The sequence below is a fragment of the Spinacia oleracea genome, chromosome 3 (genome assembly GCF_020520425.1).
Source record: "Spinacia oleracea cultivar Varoflay chromosome 3, BTI_SOV_V1, whole genome shotgun sequence".
NCBI classification, from domain to species: domain Eukaryota; kingdom Viridiplantae; phylum Streptophyta; class Magnoliopsida; order Caryophyllales; family Amaranthaceae; genus Spinacia; species Spinacia oleracea.
Window position 1 is genome coordinate 79,078,097 of NC_079489.1, and position 12,247 is coordinate 79,090,343.

Genomic DNA, 12,247 nt, shown 5'->3' on the forward strand with positions numbered 1-12,247 from the left:
ATCTAAGTATGCGTTTATCTCGATGTTGCAAGTGAGTTTAAAATATTTCTAAATATGATTATGGGTAAAGAAAGGCACCTAGCTATTGGTCAACGCACACTTCAACATGTGACTACCTTGACCATGGCAATGTCGCACAATACGACATTTACAAGAGAAGTAGCAAATCACTACTCGAACGTACCTCGCACTAAACGAGTCTGGTTCAAACTATTCATGATCCAGGTCACCATGAATGCATAAAAACGTATGCCAAGCATTATAGCACCAAGCCAATCCCGTAGCTACAATTGGGGGCTTGAGAAAAACACTCTAAAAATGCTCGAAATGACGATTTTATCGCAAATTCTCGACACTAATTGTGAGGGGGTCGAAAAAGCACGAGGCTAATGCGTGACCTCGTCCCTCGTGGGCGTGACGTTTCTTTTTTTCAAATCAAGTGTAATTGGATTTCCTGTGAGTTTACACCCAATTGACTAGTAATATAGGAGTCGCCATTCAGTTTTTAACGACAATGAGAAAAACTGACAAAACCCGGTTATCGTGACATAAAGGGAGTGCAATTATGTTTGACCATGACGGCCATAGGTTCCCTTGTGATCCCTGGTGTGGGGATCGCTCAACGTACACCCGTAGGGTAGAGATTGAGGGTTCGGGGGACTGTAACTACCGAGAGGAGTACTCGCTCTTCGATAACTCCAGAGGCAGGATATCCTTACTAGCTCAGCATAAATAATTAAAGGGACATGCGTGAACTATTAAACTAATCTGAATTAATTTTAGCAATATGCAACACATAATACTAGATCGATCGTGATTATCTGGTTTAGATTGATTTAAGGGACCTAGCATGATAGTTTAATTGTCCCAGATATTATCTTTGTTAGGCGTGATAGAACAATCAGATTTAATAGTTTAACAGTTTTATAAAAGGGCGAGGAAAGCGATTAAATCATGCGAAGGGACACATTACGACGCACCCTGGAGAGGTGCGTCACGGTTCTCAGAAAACTAACCACTTTGGCTTTGCTATTTCTCCTTTTATTTAACGAATCTCAAGTTTCCAGGCTTAATTCTTCAGCTACAAGGGACAGGATACGTTCTGTTCTATTTTTGGATCGATTGCGACATAACGCGGGATCAATTTCGCAGCGTGAGGCTTAGGCTTAGGGGTTGGAGTCAATACTCAGAATATGAATTGTGTGTCTTTTTCACGTCGAATTTGGGGCTGTATTTATAGGGAAGAGTTCGTGGAAAGATAGAATTTTAGAGCACTAATCCAAGAAAAATTAGGAGAGAACACGTACCCAGGTAATTTCAGCGCCCAGGGCTGGGCGCCGAAGATTTCGGCGCCCAGAGCCAGGCGTTGAAAATAGGGTCTGGGCCGTATTTCCTTGTCAGATTTGGACTCGTGGAATACGGAGTCTTTGAGACTTATCCGAGTCTTTTAGTGCGTATTAACTTTATGACGGAATGCGTCTGGGCCCGTTACGAACTCTAGGTTCGTTAGGATTTTAATTAATACGTAACTCTTATCACTAGTAAATAATTGATCTTATGTAACACGCATTGGTAACACTTTTTGAAATAAAAAATTACTAGATTTTTAAGTAACACTTAGGTAACATTTTTTTTAAAATGTAACACTCAAGGTAACACTTTTAACATAGGTAACATTTTATGGTAACACTTTTAAAATATGTAACAGTTTATGGTAACACTTTTAAAACAGGTAACAGTTTATGGTAACACTTTTAAAATAGGTAACATTTTATGGTAACACTAAAAATTGTTACCTTATTTCTTTAGAAGGAAATTAAATATTTGCAATAAAAATAAGGGGTAATCCCAAAACTTCCATATTGATAAAAAATTAATACTTGCCGACAAAAGGAAATAGAGCTTGGGTTTCGCTTTTCTGAAATTTCAGAAACCGCCAGACAAAAAAGGAGAAAAAAAATCGATTTTAGGTTTAATTTTCTGATCGGTAAAACTTTTAAAATAAGCTTTCATTATATAACCTAGTGTTAAATTATACAAATTAAAGTATTCACTTAAGTTGCACTTTGAAATCATTAAACACCTTAAAGTTTCAACTTCGATCAAACTCATGTATTTTTACATGATATATTTATTTAATTTATATCTACAAATATTTTATCTTTATCTAGTTAATTTAATATTTTCAATAAAAAAATATAGTTTGATGATAAATTACAGTTTTAAATATCAGCATATTTTTCTGTTTGCGTTAACTAATAAACACTAACTTTTTAAAGAAACCTTCAAAACAAAAAAAAAATCTAGTTACAATATACTCTAGTAGCTCTAGAGAGAGAAAACCTAGTGAGAGAGTATTCTCTAAAAACTTGTTCTTCATGTTCTTCAGGTTCTAACCTACAAAATAAATACACAAAAAGTAAAATACAAAAAAAAAAAAATAAACAAACAAACAAAAATTCAGCTTCCCCAGAGTTAAACTTATCCAGTTTACTCTCTTTTTATCTTGTGACTTCTCATTACCAAACAAAATCAACCGTTTTAATCTACAGTAGATCAAACATATCATAAATCTTTTCAGGTTTATAATTCCTGATCTAAGTATTCACTCCACCTCTCTTCTTCTTCACTCCTTTCTTTCTCTTTCTCTCTTTGGCACTCTTACTGTCTTTCTTCAAAAGTTATTATGGCCAATATCAATCCTCCAAACTTTGTATATCCTCATAGAATAGGTATGCTTTTCGATACCCCACCTCCCATACATGAAAATGACTCTATTGATTGGGATTGTGTTGTGGTGGGAAGGGTTTGGGATTTACGTGTGTATGATCTTAATCTCGTACAACAATTGGTGGATCGTCACTGGCATCTTCGCCAACCTGTTCGTGTGCGTCGCTATGGTGCAGATTTTCTGTTTCAATGTCAGAATGAGGAAGATGCGGAAGATTTAGATGTTCGTGGTTGGGTTCATTTTAAGGGAAGCTTGGTGGTTCTTCAACGAGTTCGTGGAGACACGGTGGTGAAGGATCTTAGTCTCAACTATGGTGAGCTGTGGGTTAAGGTAGACGGTCTCCCTCTTCAATATTCTACTCCTGAGGTTGCATCAGCTTTGTTATCTCATGTTGGGGATGTAACAATGGTTGAAGAGGCTCAGTATCCGGTGGCGTGCCCTAGGGTGAAAGTTCTTGTCAATTTAGGGACTCCTTTAATTCCTGGTTGTTATTTCCCCACGTCAGATAATAGAATAACATGGGTTCAGTTTCGATACAAAGGAAATTCAGATTTTGCAAAAAGTGTGGTTTTGTTGGACACGGTCCGACCACGTGCAGCATGCCGCCAACAACAATTAGCACGTTGTTGGAGCGCCGCTTTCATAAATTAGAAGAACGTGGTTTGCGTGTTCTTTATGGTCCTACGGATACGCCGTTATATACAAATGCAGTGCGAGGTACTTTTCCAACTCCTTCGATTTGGACTACCTCGGTGCGGTTTCATGTTCATGGCCATCCTCATGATGAGGATGAGCATGGATCTGGTAGGTCGGATCCGGGCTCGGATTCTTCCGACGACTCACCGCCTCAGCCACCAAGGGATGCCCACCCACCAGGTCGTTTTCCGGCAGCCTCTCGAACGGGTTTCCGTGGGTACGGGAATCAGGTTACCCGGCGGGATATGTGGGCAGGGCGACGTGTCAGAGAGGAGTGGAGGATTGATGACGCTGACGTGCCCAATAATGAGACACATGGCAATAACAGGGATGGCCAGCATCATGGCTTGCATGATAATCCGGGTACGTGTCCAAATTCTGTTTCATTTATTTCTGGTGTGTTGGGTCAACCTCTGCATGAGGGGGCCTTTTCTTCTGCTGGAGCCACGTCAGCCAACTTGTCCCCTCCAACTCACCAAGTTGATAAAGGTAAAGGGGTATTAGTGGATTCAGCCTCACCTGTGATGGATTGGCCGAATTATTTGGGCCCAAAATCATTTCAAGCTCCTTCACAAAATCTTCCACAGCCCACTTGTTCAGATCCACTAAGGTTGGGTCCTCCAGCCTCTTTTGCTCAGGGTTCGGATCCAGCTGATCGAGGGGGTGGATGGTTGGTTGAATCCAGCCCAACTCCTCTTCTCCAGAGACAGGTTGTGATGGGCTTGCCTGCTCGTCAAAACACTGGGCCCAATTCTATGTGGGATTTTTCGAGGCAAGCTGGGCCAAGAAACGGGTTTCACTCTCAATTCATTTCTAGGCCGGGTGGGGTCATTTGTCAAGGCCCGGTTTTTCCTGACCCGTTTGAGGCGGGGCCAAGTAATTGGCATGGTCTTCATGAGGGATCTCCAACGCCGCGGAACTCGCCGGAAAGGGAACAACAGCAAAGGGGATCGCCGTCGCCTTCACTGTCGGATTCTTTTCCCAATCGCCCAGCGCCGGCAAACGTTGATTATGACGCTGATTCATCGTCATCGGCCTTCCACTTTTCTACAACTCCGACAAATCCAGATTCCCCTCATTCAGGTTTGGCGGTTCTTCATCATCACACTGACTCTGACTCTTCTTCTGGTTCTGATACTGGGCCGACGCCAATGGACTACTCCCCACAACCAATGGCTGGTTCTCACAATTCTACTTTCTCTGATGAGTCGTCTTCTCCGTCAGTCCATAACAACATATCAATGCCTCTGAAATTATCTCGTAAAGGAGATAGGGTGTGGAAATGGGTGAAGAATATATGTCCGGTGAAGCGTAAGTCTCGAGATGGTGGTCGGGGTTCTGGTTCGCACGTCTCTCCTTGTTGTTCGCTTGCTCTTCCGGTTAAGAAGAGGATGTGTTGTGCGTGTTCCAAGGGTCTCAATTCGGCTCTTGTGGTTTCTGCTTCTGTTCCTCACAGGGGTGATGGGTTAGGTATTGTGGTCGACCTTAATGGGCCACCAGCTGATCAGTGAAAATATGTTCCTGGAACTGTAGGGGTTTGGGTAATGCGGATTCCCCTAAGGTTCCTTACTTGGCTTCGTTAGTCCCCTCTTTTGGTGTGGATATTATGTTTATTATGGAAACTATGGTGTCTTTAGGTAGTGCTTGTCAAAAGTTGTCTTCCCTGTCATTTTCTGGGTCTTGCGGGGTTGATGCGGAGGGTTTAAGTGGTGGTTTGCTTTTGTTGTGGTCTTCGAATGTACAAATATCTCCTATTTCCTTGTCGAGTCGTTTTGTACCTTGTTCTTGTACAAATGTTGTGGATAATGAAATAAGCTATATGTTGTTTATGTACGGTGCGCCTCATTTGCAGGACCGATATTTAGTTTGGAATGATATTGCAGCTATCATTTTAAACTATCCGAATATCCTTTTGATTGGAGACTTTAATCAGGTCGAGTTTCTAAATGACAAATTGGGAGGCTCTCGGGTTATTCCAGGGAGGCTTGAATTCATTCAATGGCGGTTAGAAAATGGATTGATTGACATTCCTTTTTGTGGCTCGCCATTTACCTGGACTAATAACCACCATGATAATACTGTTTCTTTTGAGCGATTAGATAAGCCGTATGCCTCGTCAGACTGGTTGCAGATGTGCCCTGATGCTTCTGTCATCCATCAACCTATATTCCTCTCGGATCATTCAGCAATTATTCTAAGTTCGGACGCAGCTGCATGTGCTCGTCGTCCTTATAGGATTGAAAATTGGTGTCTGCATGCTAAACCTGTCGTGGAATTTGTTATTTCCACTTGGAATCAACACTTTCTGGGTTCTCCTATGTTTGCTTTGTGTTCAAAGCTTTCGTTGATTCACAATTTCTTGTTAACTTGGTGTGTTCAGAATCGACGGCTTTGGGGAATTAATTGGAGGGAGGTGAAATCTATGGTGGCTACTGCGGCCTCATCTATTGCGCCTGGCCCTTCGGCTTCTCTCTTTATTACTTCTAAGGACGAATGTGTTGCTAGAACGCAGGCTATGTTTAGGTATTGGCGTCAGCGATGTAAGATTAAATGGGATGCGTTTGGTGATATTCATTCTCGACTCCTTTTTGCTTCGGTTCAGGCTAGAAAAAGGAAAAAATTTATTCATAGCCTGCAAAATAATGAGGGCACGACTGTACGGGATGGCCCTCAGCTTCGCCATCTTATCTCAGATTTCTATTTAGATTTGTTTGAGGCTCATAAGCCTGATGTTCCTCCTTTGGAGTACGATTGGGGTTCACTTCACCTTCCTTCTTTATCTGTTGAGGATAAGGGGCTTCTCATGAGTCCTTTTTCTGGAAATGACATCCGTCATGCTATGTTCCATATTTCGGATAATAAATCTCCAGGCCCTGATGGGTTTTCAGCTGCTTTTTTTAAGCTTCACTGGAATGTTGTTGGAGACCATGTTATCCAGGCTGTTCAATTTTTCTTCGCTCACGGCTTCATGCTTAAAAATTAGAATCGTACTTTCTTGATTCTTCTTCCTAAGGTACTGCATGCGGAGTCTGTCTCTCAGTTTCGACCGATTGGGCTTTGCAATGTCATTTATAAGTGTATTGCGAAATGTCTCACCCATAGGATGCGTTTGGTCTTGCCGTCTCTGATCAGTGATACTCAGAATGCTTTTGTCCCGGGTCGCTTAATGTCGGATGAATGCCTTATGGCCCATGAACTCATGTCTTACATTAATCGAATTAAAGCAAAGAAGAAATTTTGGGCCGTTGTAAAGTAGGATATGAATAAGGCCTATGACAGAGTTCGTTGGGATTTTCTTTTTCAGGCCCTGCATGAGTTTGGGTTTCCTCCTTATTGGGTTAACATCATTCGTCAATGTGTTACATCAGTTTCTTATCAGGTGTTGGTTAATGGTGAGCCGTCTCGCTCCTTCACTCCCAAGTGTGGTTTGCGTCAAGGGGATCCGTTATCTCCATATCTGTTTGTTCTATGTATGGAAGTTATGTCGGCACTATTGCGTCGTGCGGAGCAGGAGCACCTTATTCAAGGCATTTCAGTTTGTAGGGGAGCTCCTTCGATTTTGCACCTGTTCTTTGCTGATGATTCACTGCTGTTCTTCCGGGTTTCGCCTAGGGAGTGCGATCAGGTGATCTCTATTCTTGAAGAGTTCAGCGGTTTATCAGGTCAGGTGATTAATTATCAAAAGTCTTTTGTCAAATTTAGTCCTAATACTCCTCAAGATTATCGTGATTACTTGGCGGCCTCTCTTCGCCTTGGCCAACGATCTTCGCTAGGTCCCTACTTGGGGGTACCGGTTGACATTGGTCGCTCGAAGTGTTCGGTTTTTTTGACCTGGTGGATATCATAGCTCGTAAGCTGGCTAATTTTTCGTCCCTTCACCTGTCCGCGGCGGCAAAGTTGGTAGTTATCAATTCAGTGTTGGTAGCTTCGATTACTCATGTGCTTTCAGTGTTCTTGATCCCGAAATCAATTTGTGACCGCATTGACAGTTTATGTCTTCGGTTTTGGTGGCGCTCTTCAGCTGCTTCGAAGGGTATGGCTATGGTGTCGTCTTCACTTCTTCACCTTCCTAAGGGTATGGGAGGATTGGGAGTCAGGAAGATTAGCACTTTCAATCAGGCTTTGCTAGCAAAAACTGCCTGGCGCATTGTTCACCACCCTCAGTTGTTGGTCTCTCGTTTGTATCAAACTCGGTATCCTGCTCTTGCTATTCATCCTCCTTCGACTAGGGTGTCTTGTCCATCTTGGGGTTTTAGGAGTCTTTCTCGGGGTTTCCAAGTGCTTGACCAAGGTATTGCTTGGAAGCCTGGTGCGGGTTCTCGGATTCGTATTCTTCAGGATACGTGGGTCTCTATGGATCGTATTTCGTTTAGATCATCGCTGAATGGGTTGGATTGTCCTACCCATGTTTCTTCTTTACTTGATCCGCGTTCTTACGCGTGCAATATTGGTATGGTTCGTCGTTTTTTCCCGGATAAGATTTCATCTCAGATTCTGGCTCTGGAGCGTCCAACCTCGAAAACGGATGATTTCTTATATTGGAAATTTGCTCTGGATGGGAAATTCACGGTTCGTTCGGCTTATGCGATGCTTTTGTGTTCTTCTCATCATGCTGCTGGGGTGACTTCTCTTCCCTCTTCTTCCTGGTGGAAGCATTTCTGGGGCTTGGATATCATTCCATGGTTTAAGCTTTTCTTTTGGAAACTGCTTCACCAGGCTTTGCCGCTGGCAACCTTCCTTTGCCAAAGAGGTTTGCCGGTTGACCCTCTCTGTTCATTATGCAATCAGGACCCTGAAAGTGATTTACATCTATTCCGGGATTGTCCTTTGCTTTTGAATCTTTGGTCATCTGGCCCTCTTCGTATGTTTTGTCCTTCGGTTGCTTTGGATAGGTTTATTCCCTGGTGTGTTCAGTTTGTTAATAACCTGTCATCTGGACCGTTGGGTCTGTTAGATTGCTTCATTTCGATGCTTTGGGCAATCTGGGTTTTGCGTAATCACGCTCGGTTTCGTAATATCCCCCGGGACCCGGGAGCATTTCATGTTATGGTTGAGGGTTGGAGAGGTCGCTGCGTTGAGGTTCGTTTGCTTCGCCGTAGTTCTAAGGAGTCTCCGTTGTTTCAAGGGAGCTCTTCCCGGGTGACTGCTATTTTCGGGTTGTCAAATCTGTCCGTGGGGCCTACTGGCATTACTGTGGACATTTGTCTTCTGTCGGATGGGGCTTGGGTTTCTAGTAATAATAATGCAGGGATTGGCTGGATTCTGCAGGACCCGATTTCGTTGATTCAACTAGGGGGCGGAGCTCAAGCTTGTGTTTTGGCTTCCGCTCTTCAGGCAGAACTGACCGCTTGTTGACGAGGCGTTCAAATGGCTGTTAGGAGGGGTTATTCACCTCTTTTAATTTATTCGGACTCCTCGATCTTAGTAGGTTTGCTGAACGGATCTTCTCCACGTCCAGTCTCGGTTATCTGGTTGGTTTGCCAGTTGCGGGACATTCTTCATTCTCTAACCTTGTTTTCAGTTCGTAAGGTCTCTCGCCAGTTGATTTATCCGGCTCACATTCTGGCCACTTCTGCTCGGCGTCGACAGCTTCTGTGTCACCACTTTTAATTTTTAGGTGCCTTTGTTTGTTTTTTTTTCGTGTTGTCTTTCTTTGTTAGTCCTCTTGTCAAAAAAAAAACTTTTTAAAGAAATTATTTTACTTTATTTATATAAGGTTTCTAATACTTTTGAGAATTTTACTTTGCTAAATAAAAGGAATGTCTTTAAAATCAAAACAAATACCCATCTTATGGCCGAGAATGCGGAAACCCCAAAACACTCTACCAAAACCCCAAATCATATTTCACACACTCAGCCCCCCTACGGTCTCTCTTCGATCCTACAGTCTCTAGCTACCATGAGTGGCACCGCAAAGCCACCAGGCCCACCACTTTACCTCCATCATCAACGTCTTCTCTATCTCGCGACCATAAGAATCGACAATCCGATTGCTCGTCTCAGCCTTCCCCTTTTACTTCTTTTCCATAGTGGCTATGGATTCAATAATCTATCCCAATTTGCACCTTAGTTTTCAAGGTAAATCATTCGCACTTTCTTGTTCTTTCTATTTGAATAATTGTTATTTCCGATTTACTGGTTCAGAAAATTTAGTGATTTGTTGAGTAAAATTTAAAAATGTCTGTTGTTAGGGTTTCTATTTATAAGATTGAGTAATCAAATACCATTGCTGACGATGCTTTGTAATTTTGCAAATCCATATAAGAATTATGGCCTTTTCCTGACACTTTTGTAAATTTTTACTGCATATGCGGTGCTTTCTAATTCGTGTAACCTTAATCTGTTTTTTTTTTCTTTCATATGACTGATTCTCCTTATAATCTGGTTCTTTAATCTCTAGTCTCTATTTATTTAACATTGACATGTTTCTATAAAATTCCTTCTCCTATATGATAGATTTGTTCAAGTACCTAAATAAATTATGATTAGGATAAACTCGATTTGATGCTAGTTGTAACTGTTTCTGCTTTGCTTTTGAACCCAGTATCTCTATTGCGTGTAGTTTCAAAGATCAACAAACATCTGATTTTTATAAGAGAATAGATCCAAGATAAATATCCCCTTGTCGCACTACTTCACTACTCCAATTTCTCCTTATCCCATTACTTAAGCTTAATTATACAGTAAGCTCCATCTTCATTCTTCAATATGGAGTATAGCAACAACTGCTTCACCAGCCCTATAATTGCTTTGCTGATGTTGTCGTTATTATCAAATCTTGCAACTTCGCATCAATGTCGCTAATTCTCTAATACTCTTCAGAAAATCAGGGCTTTGATTTCTCTATTTCCTATACCTAAATTAGGTAAGTTCCATTTTTTCATAATTCTTATTTCACTAACTTCAAGGTTTTGGAGGTCTGATTTCTACACAACAATAATTAGCTAATTGTTGCCTGAACTTGTGCAACTATCTTCTATTTGGGCAGGATACGTGGGTCTCATACAAACTGACAAAAACTTTGCAGACTAAATAAAAGTAAGCCACGCAAATTATTATTATTTGGGGACCCTTTATTAGGAACCACTAAAGGTTACCATGTGATGCTTCGATACAATTTGACTATAGGGGTTAATGGAAAACTGATTTCCGAACATCAAATATTTTGGCACATTGTGTGTGACAATATAACTTTTTGTGCTATACTCATAAAGAGGTGAATCAAAATCATTTTCCGGTCAAGGAATGCAATATTTGAGAATTACCTCCTTCGTAATTAATTTTAGATGGGTCGTTTGAGGGTTCGACACAGTTCATTGCTTAGGACAATACCCGTTGCCGATCACTTGGCACGGTATGACGTAAGGTGCTGCAGAGTGTAGATTCTTGGCTGCTTTGAAAGGTACTAAAGTGGGTTGGTGGGATTGTTGAGTGGGCTAAGGGGTCTGCTACATCTTTAAATTTGTGGCAATCCCTTCTTTTCCAATTTATAGCTACATTCTACTAATTCTGAGAGGAGTACTAATTCTTTTCCAATCTTTAAATTTGTTGCATTATTCTTTTGTTTTCCCAATTTTCTTCCCATTTAACTCTTAAAAACTTACTATTTGGTTAGTAATTCCCTGCTATGACTACGTTTATCTACTTTCAGAGAAGGCACATGTTTTATACAATGTAATTATATTTTGGAAACCTTTAAAAAAGATTATTCACAAGTTCTATTAATCGAATTTCACATTCCCTTGTATTATTTATTTTGCGGTCTAGGCTTACAAGTTATGAAATGTATATAGACAAGGAAGATTGTACGTGGCTCATAGAAATATGTCATAAACCAATTGACACTGACCATCGAGGTAATTTTTGGACTCTTAATCGGTAGATTGAATCATCATCATCTCAATATGCTATGTGGATCAGTTAGGTTATTGAATCAATATACGACTTTGTTGTTGTAGTTAAGTTCATTCTACCAACGATTCAGTTAAAGTCAATCGAGGTTTACTGTTATAGTTAAGGTCAACCTACCATTGAGTATTTGTTTTTTTGGGAAGGTGGCCAAGGCCTGGAATAATTTATGGAGTGATATTAACTTTAGAAAAAATCATAGCTTTGGCTTCCCTCTGTGCTGACATATAACGAATACACTTGATCTTAAGTTGCATGCTGGAGTCCGAATTACGAGTACTTTGTTTTCACTTTCATTAATTGTTATTTTGATGTAGCGAATGTACAATTGTAAAGCTTGACAGGGTAACAGTTGTTAGTTTATGCAAGGTTTACCATCTAAAGTTGTAGAAATTTTTGTGTAATCCTTTATCCTAGGGTTTCCTATCCGATTCGAGTTAGATATTTTGAGGTCATTCAATAGAACGTTGTTCCCACATTCTACATATACTATACAGAGTGGTTGCTTCTAATTTCAGGCTTCAAATTCCACTTACCTCTTAGTCTCCAACTCTAAAACCCTCAATGAGCTCATCAATTTTTGCGATTCTCAGGTCTAAACAAAGAAATGAGATCCGATACTCAGATCCATCTCTCTCCCTCTCTTCTTATTTTACCCAAAGATGCAGCACAATTGAATTTGGATAGACGGGATGTTATTAATTTGAATTCGTCTTCTTTATGAAAGCTTAAATCAGCAACTAATTGGTATAACTCCTTAATCTCTTCATCTCTATTTATATTCTGATTTTTTTCCCTTCGAAATTTGATTTTTAAGGGTTGATTTAGCATTTTGGTTCAATTGGTTAATTTAGCATATCCATCCTAAGTAGTTTAGTAATGGTTGTCGTCCTGTCATTATTTAGAGGAGTA

The 12,247-nt window shown here is 40.8% G+C and overlaps 1 protein-coding gene across 1 annotated transcript; it reads left to right on the forward strand.

Moving 5' to 3' along the window:
- The first annotated feature begins 6,686 nt into the window (after positions 1–6,686).
- LOC130469805 (uncharacterized) lies at positions 6,687–8,782 on the forward strand. The gene is made up of 2 exons (XM_056839292.1): positions 6,687–7,200; positions 7,377–8,782. The coding sequence occupies exons 1-2, from the start codon at positions 6,687–6,689 to the stop codon at positions 8,780–8,782; spliced, it is 1,920 nt and encodes a 639-aa protein (XP_056695270.1).
- The last annotated feature ends 3,465 nt before the right edge of the window (positions 8,783–12,247 follow it).

What these genes read in the sequence shown, in the direction of transcription:
- LOC130469805 (XM_056839292.1), top strand. Translation starts at nt 6,687, where the DNA reads ATGAATAAGGCCTATGACAGAGTTCGTTGGGATTTTCTTTTTCAGGCC. An exon ending in TGGCCAACGATCTTCGCTAG is followed by an intron (nt 7,201 to 7,376) that starts GTCCCTACTTGG and finishes ATGTGCTTTCAG; the next exon opens with TGTTCTTGATCCCGAAATCA.